We start from the raw sequence: 20311 nt of genomic DNA on the forward strand, positions 1-20311 counted from the left end.
ATATCCACCCATTCAAACTTGCCCGACCGTCTATTCCCATTGGCTGCCACAAGCCGGCCAATCCAACCGCGACAACTGCTTCCTTAGCCAATCAATTGCTTAGGCACCGCCCCGATTTCCCAAAACGCCATAACGAGGTAAGAGACGCAATCTCCCCGCCTCCAACATGGCCGCTCCCATGTCCGGATTCTCCACCCAGTAAACGTAAGTGACGCAGCGGCTTGGCGAAGCCGGAAGAAGCGCGTAAAAGTTGAGAGTTCTGGTGGCCGAGAAGCGCGGAAAGTTTACGCAGGGAGAGTGGCAGGCTCCGCGCCTCACAGGCTACACTCGCTTCATGCTTCCCTGGTGAGTGGCCTCACGGGTCTCGCCGTGTCACCTGATTGGGGTTGTGGGAGGGACTGACTGAACTTACTGTGATGACACCTCAGTACGAGGCTGCGAACTGTCCCCTCACTGCGGGCAAATACCCCGCTGTACCTGTCACTGCTGCACTCATTAACTTCCTGTCAATCACTGTAGTACCCTCCCCCAGTTATTCACTACTTCCTGTCAGTCACTGAGTATTCCTGTAGTACCCCTCCCCCCAGTTATTCACTACTTCCTGTCAGTCACTGAGTATTCCTGTAGTACCCTCCCCCCAGTTATTCACTACTTCCTGTCAGTCACTGAGTATTCCTGTAGTACCCCTCCCCCCAGTTATTCACTACTTCCTGTCAGTCACTGAGTATTCCTGTAGTACCCCTCCCCCCAGTTATTCACTACTTCCTGTCAGTCACTGAGTATTCCTGTAGTTCCCCCAGTTATTCACTACTTCCTGTCAGTCACTGAGTATTCCTGTAGTACCCCTCCCCCAGTTATTCACTACTTCCTGTCAGTCACTGAGTATTCCTGTAGTTCCCCCAAGATGGGAGTATTAACCTCTAATGTGCTGGAGATATATATATATATATGTGTGTGTGACAGTGAGAGAGAGACCAGCAAAGCCTGATGACATTCAGTATAAAGTGGTACCTGGGCAGGGGGCGGGATCCTTATAAGGAGGCGTGTCAGTTACCTGGATGCAGTAATTGGGGCACATGTCATTACTCGGTGATTATAATGAAGTTCCAGTGAAGCCCCGGCTGCTGCAGAGGAAACTAGGGAGGCACTGAATCCACTATTTGGGATTAGCTGAATCCCCAAATCCTTGGTGAAAGATTTGACTGAATACTGAGCTGAATCCTAATTTGCATATGCAAATTAGAGGCAGGAAATTAAAAAGTGGAAAAAAAAATTCCTTTGTGTCAAAAACTCACGTGATTTCCCTACATGCCCCCTAATTTACATATGCAAATTAGGATTCGGTTCGGCCAGGCACAAGGATTCGGCCGAATTACTCTAAAAAAAATTGAACTCCTTGCCACCTTCTATCATGTGCCTGTCTCTGGAACTCCCTGCCACCTCCTATCAGGCTTTCCAAACCCTCCTATGTTAATTAGAGTCGCTGGTGCTGTATGGATGAGGATGATGATGATGAGGAGGAGGAGGATGATGATGATGATGATGTGCTGGTGGAGCAGTACAAGGCTCTGTCCTATTGTCACTGTGCAGGTAAAGGTGGGTGTTGCAGTTCTGCAGAGCTCTCATGATTATATTAAGTACTAGTGCAGCTCATGCAGAAGCAAGGTTTTTGCTCACAGATCTCACTTGGGCAAAGAGCTTGCAGTTGTTTCGTTCCCTGTATGTTGTCCTCCATCATTGCATAGGACACGGAGCAGTCCATTCAGCCTCTCTAGTAATGGGGAGGCTCCAGCCTGCGGAGAAGGAATTCTGTGTGTGTCGGGGAATGTCCCACCTCTGGGAAGTGGGAGGGCGGATTGGGAGCATCACTTGTGCTGGAGAGTTTCGGGGAGAGGGGAAGGTGAGTGCCTCATTGCCTGTAGCCTGTGGATTTTGTATAGTGCGTAACTGTAACCCACTGTAATCTGCTGTACTGTAAGGTTTATCTGTAACCATCCACCTACACTCACAGTTGTTAAAGGGGCAGTAACATATGTTCAATGAATACGACTTGCGTACTTGTGTTGCACAAGGAGATGCACTGTCCCTTTAAATCCACTGTGTCTAGTGTAGGGTGTGTAGGGGGCTGTTCCTGCTGAATTGTGCTTAGTACAGGGAATACCTATGTGCCATAGTTTTATGGGATCTCTCTGTACAGACTATGAGCAAACTTAGGGACTGTTCCTGCTGAATTGTGCTTAGTACAGGGAATACCTATGTACCATAGTTTTATGAGATCTCTCTGTACAGACTATGAGCAAACTTAGGGACTGTTCCTGCTGAATTGTGCTTAGTACAGGGAATACCTATGCTGCCATAGTTTTATGGGATCTCTCTGTACAGACTATGAGCAAACTTAGGGACTGTTCCTGCTGAATTGTGCTTAGTACAGGGAATACCTATGCTGCCATAGTTTTATGGGATCTCTCTGTACAGACTATGAACAAACTTAGGGGACTGTTCCTGCTGAATTGTGCTTAGTACAGGGAATACCTATGCTGCCATAGTTTTATGGGATCTCTCTGTACAGACTATGAGCAAACTTAGGGGACTGTTCCTGCTGAATTGTGCTTAGTACAGGGAATACCTATGTACCATAGTTTTATGAGATCTCTCTGTACAGACTATGAGCAAACTTAGGGACTGTTCCTGCTGAATTGTGCTTAGTACAGAGGAATACCTATGTGCCATAGTTTTATGGGATCTCTCTGTACAGACTATGAGCAAACTTAGGGACTGTTCCTGCTGAATTGTGCTTAGTACAGGGAATACCTATGCTGCCATAGTTTTATGGGATCTCTCTGTACAGACTATGAGCAAACTTAGGGACTGTTCCTGCTGAATTGTGCTTAGTACAGGGAATCCCTATGCTGCTCTAGTTTTTATGTGGCACATTGGGGGCATTGTGTGGGCGCAGTTAGTAGGAGTCGTGCCCATGAATGTCACATATTGGGGGACACTCAGCTCTCACTGTTTCTATAGAAAAGGAAATTCTCAGAACTCGTGTTACTTCTTCCTTCCTGATTGGCCGAGCTGTGCTGCTCAATGTGATGATATTGGGCCACAGGGGAGTCTGCAGCTATTTAGCCCATGTGACCCACCTTCTGAGCTCTGATTGGCTAAACTATGTGGCTCAGTCAGGACCAGCAGGTTCTATGTATCCAGTGAGCCCCTCACTAAAGCCCATTTTTGTTGCCCGCAGGCTGTAGAAGACGGGGGGTGGCACCAGACATGGAGTACGTGGTAAGCGCCCACCTGCCCATCATGTTCTCTTGCTGGTGGGGGGCTCTGTGCACTTCTCTGGTGGTCTGGATACGGTGGAGGGCACTGTCTTTATTTCTTCTGTCCTCTTTAGGGGGGTGTTGTTGCTCCCCAAATCATACGACCTAGTCTCCTCCTGGGTTGTCCCTCATGTACTTACCCACATGGCACCTCTTAAGTCATCTGACGCCCCTGCTGGGGGGCCTCCCATTTCTGTCCCTCTGGGTTACCCACCCACCTCATCCAACACACACATGCCCTGCCCCCACTTACCCACCCACCTACCTACCTGGCACCCATTGAGCGAAGGGCAATGGGCCTTACATTAAAGATGGAGGAATTACCCCCCCTAACCTGCCCCCACCTCTCTGTATTATGAAACAGATCAGGACTGTTGGCTGTACGGCCCCCCTGCTGCTAATAAACTACAACATGGGAAACATGGTGGCAGGGTTAACTCTTTATTGGGTTAACAGTGAAAGGGTTAGTAGGTAGGAGGGGGGGCAGAGATACTCAGTCCCTTCCTGTGTGCTGAGGGGGGGCCGGGCTGTGAGCCAGAGATGCAGGAAGCCGGCCCTCCCCAGGGACACACTGGATGGGCAATTAATAGAAAATCTGCTTTGGAGGCCAGTGGAAAGTGTTGGGGGGGGGTTCAGGAAAGAAAGGAGGGGGAGTAGGTGACTGAGCTCTGTAGTGTATATCACTGGCCATGCTGTCCCTCCCTTACCCCCTCTGCTGGGAAGCTGCTCCATGAAACCACTTCTCTTCCTACTAATGCATTTAACCCTCTCCCTCCTGTGTGACACTTGCTTTATACCCATCTCGGTGTCTAACTGCCATCTGTACAGGGCAAATGAGACTCCTGATACATCTCCTACCAACCCGACCCCCACAAACTCATTCCCAAATCTCCCCCTAACTGACCTTCAGACTGGGCCCCTTAGCTCATAACAAGGTTACAGATATATAGAAACATTGGGGTGTCACCCTGCTATAGTTCCAGGGGTACCCAGGGTACAAATAAGCACTCACCCCAAATCTCCCCCTAACTGACCTTCAGACTGGGCCCCCTTAGCTCATAACAAGGTTACAGATATATAGAAACATTGGGGTGTCACCCTGCTATAGTTCCAGGGGTACCCAGGGTACAAATAATCACTCACCCCAAATCTCCCCCTAACTGACCTTCAGACTGGGCCCCCTTAGCTCATAACAAGGTTACACATATATAGAAACATTGGGGTGTCACCCTGCTATAGTTCCAGGGGTACCCAGGGTACAAATAAGCCCTCACCCCAAATCTCCCCCTAACTGACCTTCAGACTGGGCCCCCTTAGCTCATAACAAGGTTACAGATATATAGAAACATTGGGGTGTCACCCTGCTATAGTTCCAGGGGTACCCAGGGTACAAATAAACACTCACCCCAAATCTCCCCCTAACTGACCTTCAGACTGGGCCCCCTTAGCTCATAACAAGGTTACAGATATATAGAAACATTGGGGTGTCACCCTGCTATAGTTCCAGGGGTACCCAGGGTACAAATAAACACTCACCCCAAATCTCCCCCTAACTGACCTTCAGACTGGACCCTCTTAGCTCATAACAAGGTTACAGATATATAGCAGCAGACAGTGGCAAGGTGTAGAGAGTCAGCTCTGGGGCCCAGCAGAGCAGAGAGGGTGTGATTGAGAGGAAGTGGGCGTGTCAGTAGGTGAGTCAGCAGAGCGTTGCTATTGGCCAGTGAGTGAGGCAGCCGTAGGTCCATTCATGGGTACAGATCCAATAGAAGAGCAGCAGCTCCAGCCTGGGGTCCCTCCTCCTCCTGCACCTGATCTCTCCCCCTTGTGTCTGGGCTCCGGGGCCCCAGGCTTAGACGTGTGAATGGAGTCAGGTGGAATAATGGAGTTCCCTGCCCCCGTCCTGCTGTCCATCTGTCCATCTTCCCACGAGGATTAGCCCCCCCACTTTCCCCTAGAGGAGCGGGATATATAAATAGATGGATTTATTTCTCACCCAGTGCGTTTCCTCTGGGGGGGACCCTCCTGCCGGTGCCTCATATCTCTGCCCACCCAGCAGCCTGTTCCCTTTGATGTATTGATTGGTGGGAGGGGCCACGCTGTGTGGCACTTGCTCCCAGTGACTGTCATATCTCTTGGCCTCTCACTGGATCATGACCTGCTTCTCTCCTCTGATGCTCTGATGCTCTGACTCCCCTTTATAACGGAGGGGTCTGTACCAATGTGGGGTCCCAGGGGGAGATCCATGTAGACAGCGGGTTTGGCCGGCACCAGACAATGAGAAGCCGACCCCCCCTTGCTGTAGAGTGCAAGCTGGCCGCTGGCATCATGGATCTGCTTCCCAAAACCAAGTACAATCACCTTCGTAATGAGTCGCTCAGCTCGGGAGAAGAGGCTTTGGCCGCTGGGCCCCTCAGTCCTTCAGTGGAAATGGTGGGGTCCCAGTCTGTGGCCCACTCAGCCTCCTCTTCCTCCCTGGCCCCCATGCTGGCCGAGCTTTCCTCTGAGTCGGAGGAGAGTCCCACCACCCTGTGCTCCTTCTTCCCCAAAATGGGCAACCGGAAACTTTCCAACCGGGCCAATCTGCTCAACCCGCGCAGCTTCTCCTCCAAGGAGAGTGTCAGCCCCGGGGAGCAAGGGGAGCCCCCCAATGAAGGCAGTAGCCCAGAATCAGGCGGCACTTTCACTGTTTTCTCAAAGGATATGAACAAACTGAGCTGCGGGAGAAAGTCCCGAGTGGAAGGAGGACAACTGGCTGGTGATGAATGGACCAGACACGGGAGCTTTGTCAATAAACCCACCCGAGGCTGGCTGCACCCCGACGACAAGGTCATGGGCCCCGGAGTTCCCTATCTGGTCAGGGTAAGGGCACATTTCTCTCCTTATTGGGCAACTTCTCTCTGGGCTGCAAATTATTTCTTGTATCACTAAACCCTCTCATTTACTCCCACCCCCTTGCCTGGCTGTTCCCTCTTCTCCCGGATACCCCTACTCTCTACTCCCAGCTGCCTCTACTCCCAGATACCCCTACTTTCTACTCCCAGATACCCCTGCTCTCTACTCCCGGCAACCCCTACTCTCTACTCCCGGCTGCCTCTACTCCCTGATACCCCTGCTCTCTACTCCCGGCAACCCCTGCTCTCTACTCCCGGCAACCCCTGCTCTCTACTCCCGGCAACCCCTGCTCTCTACTCCCGGCAACCCCTGCTCTCTACTCCCGGCAACCCCTGCTCTCTACTCCCGGCAACCCCTGCTCTCTACTCTCGGCAACCCCTGCTCTCTACTCTCGGCAACCCCTGCTCTCTACTCCCGGCAACCCCTGCTCTCTACTCCCGGCAACCCCTGCTCTCTACTCTCGGCAACCCCTGCTCTCTACTCCCGGCAACCCCTGCTCTCTACTCCCGGCAACCCCTGCTCTCTACTCTCGGCAACCCCTGCTCTCTACTCTCGGCAACCCCTGCTCTCTACTCTCGGCAACCCCTGCTCTCTACTCCCGGCAACCCCTGCTCTCTACTCCCGGCAACCCCTGCTCTCTACTCCGGCAACCCCTGCTCTCTACTCCCGGCAACCCCTGCTCTCTACTCCCGGCAACCCCTGCTCTCTACTCCAGGCAACCCCTGCTCTCTACTCCCGGCAACCCCTGCTCTCTACTCCCGGCAACCCCTGCTCTCTACTCCCGGCAACCCCTGCTCTCTACTCCCGGCAACCCCTGCTCTCTACTCCCGGCAACCCCTGCTCTCTACTCCCGGCAACCCCTGCTCTCTACTCCCGGCAACCCCTGCTCTCTACTCCGGCAACCCCTGCTCTCTACTCCCGGCAACCCCTGCTCTCTACTCCCGGCAACCCCTGCTCTCTACTCCCGGCAACCCCTGCTCTCTACTCCCGGCAACCCCTGCTCTCTACTCCCGGCAACCCCTGCTCTCTACTCTCGGCAACCCTGCTCTCTACTCTCGGCAACCCCTGCTCTCTACTCTCGGCAACCCCTGCTCTCTACTCTCGGCAACCCCTGCTCTCTACTCTCGTCTCGGCAACCCCTGCTCTCTACTCCCGGCAACCCCTGCTCTCTACTCTCGGCAACCCCTGCTCTCTACTCTCGGCAACCCCTGCTCTCTACTCTCGGCAACCCCTGCTCTCTACTCCCGGCAACCCCTGCTCTCTACTCTCGGCAACCCCTGCTCTCTTTCCTGGCAACCCCTGCTCTCTACTCTCGGCAACCCCTGCTCTCTACTCTCGGCAACCCCTGCTCTCTTTCCTGGCAACCCCTGCTCTCTACTCCCGGCAACCCCTGCTCTCTACTCTCGGCAACCCCTGCTCTCTTTTCCTGGCAACCCCTGCTCTCTACTCCCGGCAACCCCTGCTCTCTACTCTCGGCAACCCCTGCTCTCTTTTCCTGGCAACCCCTGCTCTCTACTCTCGGCAACCCCTGCTCTCTACTCTCGGCAACCCCTGCTCTCTTTTCCTGGCAACCCCTGCTCTCTACTCCCGGCAACCCCTGCTCTCTTTTCCTGGCAACCCCTGCTCTCTACTCCCGGCAACCCCTGCTCTCTACTCCCGGCAACCCCTGCTCTCTACTCTCGGCAACCCCTGCTCTCTTTTCCTGGCAACCCCTGCTCTCTGCTCCCTCTGCCCCTGGCAATGTACTCTCTGCTACTATTCTTGTTCATATCATCCCCTGTCCTCTACTCCTGACTGTTCCCTCTCCTCCTACTCTCAGTACTCTCAGCTGATATTCCAAATCCTACCTACACACCCCTACCCTCTACTAGTGGTTGTTACCTCTGCCCCTACCATATACTCCTGGCTGCTGTCTACTCCTACCTAGGGATGCATGAATCCATTATTTTTGATTTAGCCGAACCCCCGAATCTTTTGCAAAAATTAGGCAGAATACCGAACCGAATCCTAATTTGCATATGGAAATTAGGGGTGGGAAGGGGGAAAATTATATACCCCCTTGTTTTGTGACAAAAAGTCACGCAATTTCCCTCCTTGCCCCTAATTTTCATATGCAAATTAGGATTCGGTTTGGCCGGGCAGAAGGATTCAACCAAATCTTGCTGAGAAAGGCCGAATGCCGAACAGAATCCTGGATTCAGTGTATCCCTACTGCTGCCCTCATTCTACTCCTGGCTGCTTGCTCTGCCCCTACCCTCTACTCCTGGCTGTTGTTTATGCTCCAGTACTCACAGCTACTATTCCTGCCCGACCTTCTACTCATTGCTGCTCTCTCTGCTCCTACCTTGTCCTCCTGGGGATTCTCTCTACTCCTACTCTCTGTACTCCCAGCTATTATTCATGTTCCTACCTTCTATTACTTGTTGTTTCCACCCCCAGCATCTACTACAGATGCTCCCCTTACTCCTACCCTCTCTACTCCCAGCTGCTATTAATGCTTGTACCTTCCTGGCCCTACTCTCTATTGCTCCTGCTCACACCCAGCTCTTCTTGCCCCTTCCCTCTACTCACACTCGCCTATTGTGTTCTACTTGTGTTTGTCTCTTGACTCATAAGCGAACACTTGAGTGACCCCATAACTGCACCGCTGCTGTGCCTTTACTGAACCCCCACACACACAAATCTGTCCGTACCTGTCATTGGTTCCTACACTGGGGGGGTACAACACTCATTCTACACTGAGCTTCCTCAGCTGCTTCCCTTCCTCACTATCCCATTGCCCCACAGATCCTACTGGCTTACATCTAGCACCCCCAGCGTATACACACAAGCCCCGTGTATCCCCCGTGTATCCCTTGTGTATCCCCCGTGTATGTTCCCTGACTGTGTTGTTGTGCTCTTGCAGTACATGGGATGTGTGGAGGTTCTGCAGTCAATGAGAGCCTTGGATTTCAACACCCGGACGCAAGTCACAAGGTAGGACCCCGACCTGAACGGGGTACAATTCCCAAGTAACTCCAGTGAGACGGAATATACTAATGGCCCACAGACGTGTGAGTAGCCAGATACTACTGAGCTCATTAAATACTATTACTTACACTCCATGCAATGCAGCCTATTAAATACTATTAATTACACTCCATGCAATGCAGCCTATTAAATACTATTAATTACACTCCATGCAATGCAGCCTATTAAATAGTATATTGGCACAGCCCTTGAGTGGGCATGGGGTGCTGGTAATGCCCACAGTGGGGACTCGTAGTACAAATCATTTCTTACAGTGGAGAATATATGGTCCTATTGCTGAAGGCTGAGCAACTTTCCCCCAATATGTTTGGTTGGCCCAAAGGCTCACACTCTAGAATGCTTTGCACAAATAGGTCGGGGTGTGTCCCCTAACCAGTGCCTTTCTGTGTGTGCAGGGAAGCCATAAGCCTGGTGTGTGATGCTGTCCCAGGAGCAAAGGGGGCAATGCGACGGAGAAAGGTAACTATGAATAAGTTAATGTACTACAACTCCCAGCATCCCCTCTGTGCCTAAAGGCTACCCTGCTGGCCAACTCTTCAGCTGTACTCGCCTATATACCTAAAGAACCTTCACCTGAGTGGGAAGAGTTAAACAGAGAGGGCAGGAATTGGGTTAATGAAAGGAAAACAGATCAATATGATTGTGTCTGGACTCCATCTGCTAATGGGTGGGCGTGGCCTGTGGGACAGAGCGTCAGCTCCTCTTCATGCAGATTCCTGCCATAGTTGGGAAAGAGGGGGTGCCCTTGTAGCCTTTTGCCTGCTAATTGAGTCCTATTACCCAGAGTCACTTAGACATGCCCCCCCAATTATGAGAAGTGGGGCCCCCCTGAAGCCGAGCATTGTCACTTTACAACTGCCCACCTATAACCTAGAGGGGCTTCTTCCTCTGTGGATTTCACCCTCTTGCCCTGGATTTTGCCGGTAGCCCCTTGACGTTTGCTTAATTGCCCTCCCCTGTGATCCCTCCTGCTGCTTCCAACATCCCCGGCCTCCTGCACTTCTTACTAACCCTGTTGTTTTATTGCTCAGTCCAATCCTTTCTCACCTTCTTCCCTCCAAAGACTTGCGGACGCTCCTTAAACTCCATCCTAGGAAAAAGCAACCTGAAGTTTGCGGGCATGCCAATCACACTGACTGTGTCCACCAGTAGCCTCAACCTCATGGCTTCCGACTGCAAACAGGTGAGAGCCCCCGGCTGCCTGTCTCATGTAGTACTATGTGCTGTCATGTGACCTCCTACTTCCACCGCTTGCAGGGGATGCTGGGATTGTGTTTGATTGACATGCTGGTTACTAGGGATGCACCGAATACACTATTTTGGATTCGGCCGAACCCCTGAATCCTTTGCGAAAAATTTGGCTGAATACCGAACCAAATCCTAATTTGCATATGCAAATTAGGGGTGGAAAGGGGAAAACATTTTTACTTCCTTGTTTTTGTATCACGTGATTCCCCTCCCTGTTCCTAATTTGCATATGCAAATTAGGATTCGGTTCGCCGGGCAGAAGGATTCGTCCAAATCCTGCTGAAAAAGGCCGAATCCCGAATCGAATCCTGGATTGTGTGCATCCCTACTGGTTACCATTCTAGGGCTGCAGCAGACATGGAATGTGAGGGGTGTAGCTACGCCAAGTAATTCAATCAATGTGACAGTGGGGGGTCATGATGGGACAAATAATAATTACACTCCCCCCCCCTCTTACAGATCATCGCCAACCATCACATGCAGTCTATATCCTTTGCTTCTGGGGGAGATCCGGTAAGTGTTGTAGATACTGTGTTAGTGTTGATATATATATATATATATGTGTGTGTGTGTGTGTGTGTGTGTGTTAGTGTTAATATATAAATATGTGTGTGTTAGTAATATATATATATATATATGTGTAGGACATGGGTGTCCTGCCTCTGTAACCAATCAATTCTCTTGTTCCTCTTAGGACACAGCTGAGTATGTTGCGTATGTGGCCAAAGATCCAGTCAATCAGAGAGGTGGGGGCAATATATATATATTATGTGTATAGAGACAGAGCCATGGCAAGATCTGCTTCTGGTCAGTACTGGAACCTCTTCACTAACCACATCCAGTGACAACACAGACTTTTGTGGGGACAACATTTTGGTGTAAAATCAGAGAAAAGCAGCCAGTGAAATACATTATAAAGTGTCAGGAGCCAATCAGAAGCGGTTGTTGCAGTCAGTAGGAGGAGTGACAGTTGGTCTGTATTGCAGCCTGCCATATCTTGGAGTGCCCGGAGGGCCTTGCTCAGGACGTGATCAGCACAATAGGACAGGCTTTTGAACTTCGCTTCAAGCAATACCTCAAAAATCCCCCCAAACTGGTCACCCCCCACGACAGGTAAGTGGCACCCAGTATGGAATAAAGGACAAGTAGACTAATAGTCAGGGAATTTCACCTTTGCCTTTACTCCTGGCAGAATGGCTGGTTTTGATGGGTCGGCGTGGGATGAGGAAGAGGAGGAGCTCCCAGACCACGCCTATTACAATGATTTCCCAGGGAAAGAGCCCCCTATTGGGGGAGTAGTGGATATGAGGCTGCGAGATGGCGCTGCAGTTCCAAGGCAGAGTCCAAATCACATGGGTGCCACCCTGGTAAGTTAATGGGCAGGGAAGACTGGGTGCTGCACCCAAACCTGACCCGGGCTGACTTTATCCTTTTATCTCTAACAGCCAATGGGACAGGTTTCTGGTGCAGAACAAGATTCCAGGAAGATGCAGCCCACAGGGCAAGGTAGGAGCCACTCGGGGCCCTCAGTCTGTGTAACAATATGGACTACAACTGCCAGTGTCCCTTATGGGGGCAGGTAGTTACTTGTACTGTATTTGTGCATCTCTCTTCCCCACAGGCAAGGAGAGGTTCCTAATTCCCTGCTGTCGGCCTTCTAATTGCCCTGATCTCTTCGATGACCCCTCCTACGTCAATGTCCAGAACCTGGAGAAGTCCCGGCAGCCTCTGCGCGCAGCAAACGGACAAACGGACATCTTCGACATGAGTACGTTCCATTCATTCGCATGCGGAATCCACACTTAGGTCCAGAATGCTTTGCACAGAGACAACTTTTTTATAATCTTGGTTCTGTATAGGGACCAATTTCACCCGTTTCGTTTCGCCAAAAATTTGTCGCCGGCGAAATGTCACCGACGGCCAGTAAAGTCTATGGGCATCAAAAAAAAATTGTTGCGCGGCAAAAAGTTTTTAACACGCGTCTTTTTTTTTGTTTTGGACACACGCCGCCATACAGGTCTATGGCAAAACAGGGTGAAAAAATTCGCCCATCCCTAGTTCTGTACATGACCACAATGAATTGGAAATGAAACAACTCAGATGCAGTTGAACCGCAGACTTTCAGCTTAATTCAGTGGGTGGAACAAAAAGATTGTATAAAAGTGTGAGGAACTAAAGCTTTTTATTTAACACAATCTCTTCATTACATGGGCTCACAAGTAATTGGAGAAATAAAAAAAGTGCAAATGAAATGTTCATGTCTAATAGTTGGTAGAAAAGCCTTTGCTGCAATGACAGGCTGAAGTGTTGAACTCATGGACATCAGCAGATTGTGGGTTTGCTCCTGTTTAATGCTCTGCCAGGTCTTTACTGCAGCCGCTTCTTTCACTTGCTCTTTGTTTGTGGCCTTTCTGTCCCACGTTTAGTCTTCAACAAGTGAAATGCAGCTCAATTGGCTTCACATCAGCTCAATATTCCACTTCTTTGCTTTAATAAACTCCTGGGTTGCTTTGGCTCTATGTTTTGGCTCATTATGAGACGCCTCCCAATCAATGTGAGTGCATTTAGCTGGATTTGAGCAGACAGTGTCTCTGAAGAGCTCACAATTCATTCTTGTGCTTCTGTGTCACATGATGGATAAACACTAGTGTCCCACTGGCAGCCATGCACCCCAAGCCATCACACTGCCCCCCAAATGTTTTATACACAACTGTGCTATGCTTTGGATCATCAGCTCTTCCCAAGCCTTCTCCACACTTTTTTACTCTTGTCATCATTCTGCTAGAGGCTCATCTTGGTTTCATCCGTCCAAACAATGGTTTTCCAGGTTTTTTAGATTTTATTTTAAGTAAAGTCCAATGTAGCCTTTGTATTGTTGATGCTTATGAGTGGCTTGTACCTTGCAGTGCCCCCTCTGTATTTACTTTCATACAGTCTTCTCTTTATGGTAGACTTGGATATGGAGACTCTACCTCCTGGAGACTGTTCTTCACTTGTTTGGCTCTTGTGAAGGGCTTTCTCTTCCCCATGGAAATGATTCTGAGATCATCCACCACTGTTGTCTTCCGTGGACGTCCAGGTCTTTTTGTGTTGCCGAGTTCACCAGTGATTTCTTTCTTTCTCACCATGTACCAAACTGGAGATTTTGCCTCTCCTAATATTGGAGCCATTTCTCACATGGGTTTTTTCTGTTTTTGCAGCTTAAAGGGATCCTGTCATGGGAAAACATGTTTTTTTCAAAACACATCAGTTAATAGTGCTGCTCCAGCAGAATTCTGCGCTGAAATCCATTTCTCAAAAGAGCAAACTGATTTTTTTATATTTAATTTTGAAATCTGACATGGGGCTAGACATTTTGACAATTTCCCAGCTGCCCCCAGTCATGTGACTTGTGCCTGCACTTTAGGAGAGAAATGCTTTCTGGCAGGCTGCTGTTTTTCCTTCTCAATGTAACTGAATGTGTCTCAGTGGGACCTGGATTTTACTATTGAGTGTTGTTCTTAGATCTACCAGGCAGCTGTTATCTTGTGTTAGGGAGCTGCTATCTGGTTACCTTCCCATTGTTCTGTTGTGAGGCTGCTGGGGGAAAGGGAGGGGGGTGATATCAGTCCAACTTGCAGTACAGCAGTAAAGAGAGACTGAAGTTTATCAGAGCACAAGTCACATGACTTGGGGCAGCTGGGAAATTGACAATATGTCTAGCCCCATGTCAAAATTGAATATAAAAAAATGTGTTTGCTCTTTTGAGAAATGGATTTCAGTGCAGAATTCTGCTGGAGCAGCACTATTAACTGATTCATTTTGAAAAAAAAAATTTTTTCCCATGACCGTATCCCTTTAAGGAGGACTTGTTTCACCTGCATGGAGAGCTCCTTTGTCCTCATGTTGTCTGTTCCACATACACCCCCCCCCCTCAAATCAACTCCAGGGCTTTATCTGCTTCATTGATAATGACATAACTAAGAAATTGAGAATAGAGATCACCCCAATTGAGTAAAAGAGGTGCATATATAACCGCTCCCATAAAGTGGTCACAAACACCATATCGGTAATATTTTGGAGCTGCCTAAATATAATAATTATAGAATTCACACAGTGGTGCTTGTAAAAAGGAATTTTTCTATATAATACATTGTCAATGCATATAACAAAAAGAAAATCTCCACTGATCTGTAACAGTAAAGTGGAGCGCTACTTGGGAGCAGACACCTTGTCAGAGAGTGAGAATCACCCGACGTTTCGGCGTTGAAGTCTTTATTAAGGGGAATTCTGGTGCATTACTGTTTGCTAACAACATAAATACCTTTTTGTACTAAACCTCCACCTCTCCAGTTTCACAATTGGCTTCCGAATCTGTGACGTCACATTCGCACGCGTCATTTCCACAGACCATACGTCCAGCAGAGCCACGCAAGCTTTGCCCTCAGTCTCCCTAGTGATGCGCATATATATATATTTATAATACACACACAAAAGCCATGAATATCCTGTAAATTATAGCCTTATAAACGGTGAGTAGTGATGTCATCAGTTATAAACGGTGAGTAGTGATGTCATCAGTTATAAACGGTGAGTAGTGATGTCATTTCTGTCACATGACTCACTAAAATTTGTGTATTATAATAAATAAAGTACCCCCAGTTGTAAAATATGAGGATATTAGAAGTTACCTCGGAGTTCCATGACCTGTATAACTCGGCCTTCGGCCTCGTGTTTTTATATGGTCATGAAACTCCTCGGTAACTTATAATATCCTTATATTTTACAAGAGGGGGTACTTTATTCACTATATAATATTGCAGCCTAGTAACCTCCCCATGATGGACACTCCTATCATCCAATAGCCCAACACTGTCAGTTACTCTTAGTAACACACTTAGCCACCATTTCTTTCTTACAGCTAACTTCTGTTGTATGAATTGACAACATATTATATATATAGTGAATAAAGTACCCCCTCTTGTAAAATATAAGGATATTATTAGTAACCGAGGAGTTTCATGACCAGATAAAAGTATGAGGCCGAAGGCCGAGTGTTTTTATACAGGTCATGGAACTCAGAGGTAACTTCTAATATCCTCATATTTTACAACTGGGGGTACTTTATTTATTATAATACACAAATTTCAGTGAGTCATGTGACAGAAATGACATCAGAACTCACCGTTTATAACTGATGACATCAGAACTCACCGTTTATAAGGATATAATTTACAGGATATTCATGGCTTTTGTGTATTATATATATATATATATATATATTCCTTTTTACAAATACCACTATGTGAATACTATATTTATGGAGTGTCCGGGTCCAAAATATTAACGATAACGAAGCAATGAAATAGCCTTTTGAGTTAATTGTCCAATTACTTTTGAAGCGATTGTGTTAAGAAAGGCTTTAGTTTGTCAAATTTTTATACAATCTTTTTGTTCAACCCACTGAATTAAAGCTGAAAGTCTGCGGTTCAACTGCATCTGAGTTGTTTCATTTAAATTTCATTAGAAAAAAATTCTCTCTGTCCAAATATTTATGGGCCTAACTGTAAATGTAGCCTGAATTTCATACATCACCCCCGGCCCAGAGACTCATGGCTCCCACATGTCTGTGGATCAGTCTCTCCCGGGACCCGAGTGTCTCTCCCGGGACCCGAGTGTCTCTCCCGGGACTAGAGTGCACTCATTGTACTGACATGTCTCTGGGTCTGTCTCTTGGGCGCCACTAACAGGTCATTGTCCCCCCTAGAGCCATTTGATGATGCGCTGCCCTCGGCTCAGGCAATAGTGAGTATAGAGGATCAGCTGAATCGGGAGCCCTGGTACCAGGGTAAGATGAGCCGCAAGGAAGCAGAGAGGCTGCTGAAAGTGAATGGAGACTTCCTGGTGCGGGAGAGTACCACCACCCCGGGGCAATACGTACTGACCGGCCTGCAGTGTGCCCAGCCCAAACACTTGCTGCTCGTGGACCCTGAAGGGGTGGTAAGTTACTGCCTGTCATTATCCTAGCAGAACTCCCATTGGCTGAGCTAAGGCAATAGATATTGGACCCGCCTTCTTCAGTTGAGCCATTGGATAGACCCCCAAATTAGATCCCGAGCTGAAGCTGCAATGAAAACATAGGGGCAAAGTTTAGATACTCCTGCCCCAGGTGGGGGTATTAAGGGCTGAATGGAGGAAACTGTAGTTGGGGGCGAATGATCTGGGTCAGGAATCCTGATGTTTAACTCTCTCTTTGCCTTTTCTTGTTCAGGTTCGAACCAAAGACCACAGGTTTGAGAGTGTCAGTCACCTGATCAGTTATCACATGGACAATCACTTGCCCATCATCTCGGCTGGGAGTGAGCTCTGCCTTCAGCAGCCGGTGGAGCGGAGACAGTGACCCCGCCTTCTTGCTGGGCTCCGCCCCTTCACCAACACTACCCACATCTCCTTCTGTCTTTCCTTCGTCCAGAGGAAGTGACTTCTGGCCATGTCTCCGGCAAGCGCTGCTGTAGTAGGCGGAGCCTCCCGGGGCCCAGCTTGGCTTAGGGCCACTGATAACTGCACAAGAGCCTCCTACGTGTCCCCAATTACCCCAGAGACCCCAAGCTGAGACACAATGAGCAGAATAGGAGCACTCGGGCCTTGCTGTGGTGCCAGGATACACTGGGGTCAGACTCTTCCATGGGCACTGCCAGTGTCTCTGCACAATGCCGTCCCTTTAAGCACACGCACTCCAAACTGCATCTGCCCAACACTCTCTAGTGCCTTTACTCCCCACCGCTCACACAAACAGCAGCTGTGGCACCCACCTATGCCCAGCACCCACCTCAGGACTGGCTCACAACTGACAGAAGAGGGATCCATTGGATCTTTCTTACCATTGGTGGGTTTGCTCTGAGTCCCCTCCCAAACCTGCCGTGTTCTTCTCCTGGGAGACAGACGGACAAGTTGAAGTCTTTCTTTCCTGGGACTCGAGGCAAGAGACATCTGGGGGTCGTATTGGGGGGGTCTCTGTACCTTGTGCCTTATCCACCGCTCACCTGTTACCTGTCGTCTCCTGTCGTGGCCCTACCAGCAAGAGGGGCCCCAGTATGTCGTCTTTGTGTCCATCTCACTCTGTGACTGACGTCTTCCCAAGCTGTCTCGGGCAAAGCTGTCCTCTCACACGGGTCTCTCTGTGTAACTGCTGCTCCTCTAGCTGAGAACCCAAATAAATGGCCACCCACGGGTGCCTCCCAGCTGTCACATGATCACCAGTGCTCCGTAGTTAAGCCAATATCTGATGGATCTCCCCTCCAGCTGGAGTTGTGCTATTGGTTGGCTCAAAGCGCAACATTTAGAGGGGGAGACAAGTCTGCGTCAGATAATACTGGTCACATTAAAGGGAAAGTTTCCCTAAAATAACTCTCAATAGCCAGTAGGGGCCCTGGGCAGGTTCAGGTGATTGACATTTCCTTCATCTTGGAACCCAAACTTACTCCCTGTTTCTTGCTGGGGCCCAACCAAAAGGTGGGGGAGCCAATGTGAGAGCCGCCATCTTGTTTCATTTTCCCAGAGTTCCCTGTGATGTTGCATGGGCAGAATAGCAGTAAATGCCCTGCAGCGCCCGTGTGCTGGTATAGGGTGGCACAATGAAACAAGTTGGCCTCTCTCACATTGGTCCCCCCACTGTACTAACTTCCTGATCAGGTTGCTATGGGCACTGCCCCTGGATTCGATGAGATGGTGTGTTAAAGGGGCAGTACACCCTCCCCCCCCCTAGTTCAACCTTAGCACTGAACTCCCTTTGTGCTCAGGATTTCCAATAAAAGCAATCTATAGGCTTGTGTTTCGTTAAAATGGTGGCAGGTAGAGATGGCAGTTGAATGTACGAAGAACTCCTCTTTCCCTGTAAGCCCGAGACACAGGCAGCATCGATGGGAGGGACATCGTTATACTGAGCGGATCTCCTGATCCAGGACTTCTGCTTCAAAGGAAAGACTTCTCCACCCCAGGAGAATGGGGGGATCATGAGAAATCTACGGTTTTCAGTTTCCCCCATTAAAATGCAATCATTTTAAAACAAGTAAAAATAATAATTAGCAAATCTAATAATTGACTTGCTGCTGCCGGGGGGCGGAGCCCATGTCCCACTCACTATTGCTGGAGTTGTAGTTGAACAAGATGAGGAGCACGCACTTCCCTGTGCTACAATTTTGTATAAGTCAATGATGAGGGTAACTTCCCCTTTAAAAGCATTTGAACCTCTGCTCCCTCCATAGCCGGGTGGAAGTGGTAGTTGTGCTGCTCCCACAGTCTGGGGAATGAGACAATCGGCTGAGGAGGAGGGAATGGGGCTGTACCCCGCTCTGTATTGGGGACAATGATTCACCCCCCAATCATGTACATAAATCTGATCTTTGTATTGCATGTCACTTTGTACCCCGACACCAAAGTCTCACCCCAGTGCACATTCTGCATATCTGACACGCACACGCGTGTACCCCCAACACCCCCCATGTATATGTCCCACTTTCTTATTGTTTTAATCAGATGCCTCGATTATACCAAAGGAACTCAGATCTTCTGCTTCTTATTGTTATTAAAGTGATATTTCTATACAAAGTCTTTCCTGTTCAACTCTCTCTCTCTCTTCATTTCATCTGCCTGAACCCCAAAACCATCCCACTCAGTTGCACATTGTACAGGAAGTACACTCTCCATGCAAAGGAAGTAGAGACAGTCACACGAGTACCAGGAAATACACTCCCCCATGCAAAGGAAGTAGAGACAGTCACACGAGTACCAGGAAGTACACTCCCCGTGGAAAGGAAATGGAGACTCACACTAGTACCAGAAAATACATTACCCCATCCAACGGAAGTAGAGACAGTGACATGAGTACCAGGAAATACACTCCCCCATTCAAAGGAAGTAGAGACAGTCACACGAGTACCAGGAAATACACTCCCCCGTGCACAGGAAGTAGAGACAGTCACATGAGTACCAGGAAATACACTCCCCCATGCACAGGAAGTAGAGACAGTCACACAAGTACCAGGAAATACACTCCCCCGTGCACAGGAAGTAGAGACAGTCACATGAGTACCAGGAAATACACTCCCCCATTCAAAGGAAGTAGAGACAGTCACACGAGTACCAGGAAATACACTCCCCCGTGCACAGGAAGTAGAGACAGTCACATGAGTACCAGGAAATACACTCCCCCATGCAAAGGAAGTAGAGACAGTCACACGAGTACCAGGAAATACACTCCCCCGTGCACAGGAAGTAGAGACAGTCACGAGTACCAGGAAATATACTCCCTGTGCAAAGGAAGTAGAGACAGTCACACGAGTACCAGGAAATACACTCCCCCATTCAAAGGAAGTAGAGACAGTCACACGAGTACCAGGAAATACACTCCCCCATGCAAAGGAAGTAGAGACAGTCACACGAGTACCAGGAAGTACACTCCCCCATGCAAAGGAAGTAGAGACAGTCACACGAGTACCAGGAAGTACTACTCCCCGTGGAAAGGAAATGGAGACTCACACTAGTACCAGAAAATACATTACCCCATCCAACGGAAGTAGAGACAGTGACACGAGTACCAGGAAATACACTCCCCCGTGCACAGGAAGTAGAGACAGTCACATGAGTACCAGGAAATACACTCCCCCATTCAAAGGAAGTAGAGACAGTCACACGAGTACCAGGAAATACACTCCCCCGTGCACAGGAAGTAGAGACAGTCACATGAGTACCAGGAAATACACTCCCCCATGCAAAGGAAGTAGAGACAGTCACACGAGTACCAGGAAATACACTCCCCCGTGCACAGGAAGTAGAGACAG

The 20311-nt window shown here is 49.1% G+C and overlaps 1 protein-coding gene across 5 annotated transcripts; it reads left to right on the forward strand.

The window, feature by feature from the left end:
- The first annotated feature begins 189 nt into the window (after nt 1-189).
- Nucleotides 190-19082, forward strand: shc1.S (SHC (Src homology 2 domain containing) transforming protein 1 S homeolog). 5 transcript variants are annotated; one of them, XM_041574618.1, is made up of 15 exons: nt 207-345; nt 1746-1900; nt 3242-3282; nt 6021-6182; nt 9121-9191; nt 9641-9704; nt 10309-10428; nt 10953-11006; nt 11188-11239; nt 11480-11606; nt 11686-11860; nt 11939-11999; nt 12115-12261; nt 16240-16472; nt 16744-19082. In XM_041574618.1, the coding sequence occupies exons 1-15, from the start codon at nt 335-337 to the stop codon at nt 16870-16872; spliced, it is 1602 nt and encodes a 533-aa protein (XP_041430552.1). In that variant the 5' UTR covers nt 207-334; the 3' UTR covers nt 16873-19082. The 5 variants fall into 5 exon arrangements, with proteins under 5 accessions (XP_018089123.1, XP_018089122.1, XP_041430552.1 ...); XM_018233633.2 differs by lacking the exon at nt 1746-1900 and having other exon boundaries at nt 192-345; XM_018233634.2 differs by lacking the exons at nt 1746-1900; nt 3242-3282 and having other exon boundaries at nt 190-345.
- Nucleotides 19083-20311: the final 1229 nt, after the last annotated feature.

This window comes from Xenopus laevis, chromosome 8S, assembly GCF_017654675.1.
Source record: "Xenopus laevis strain J_2021 chromosome 8S, Xenopus_laevis_v10.1, whole genome shotgun sequence".
In the NCBI taxonomy this organism is placed as follows: domain Eukaryota; kingdom Metazoa; phylum Chordata; class Amphibia; order Anura; family Pipidae; genus Xenopus; species Xenopus laevis.

Excerpts from the sequence above, each read along its gene's own strand:
- shc1.S (XM_018233632.2), top strand. The coding sequence starts at position 5,598 with ATGAGAAGCCGACCCCCCCTTGCTGTAGAGTGCAAGCTGGCCGCTGGC. Across the intron at positions 9,192-9,640 it reads ACCCGGACGCAAGTCACAAG|GGAAGCCATAAGCCTGGTGT; the intron begins GTAGGACCCCGA and ends CTGTGTGTGCAG. Across the intron at positions 16,473-16,743 it reads TCGTGGACCCTGAAGGGGTG|GTTCGAACCAAAGACCACAG; the intron begins GTAAGTTACTGC and ends TTTCTTGTTCAG.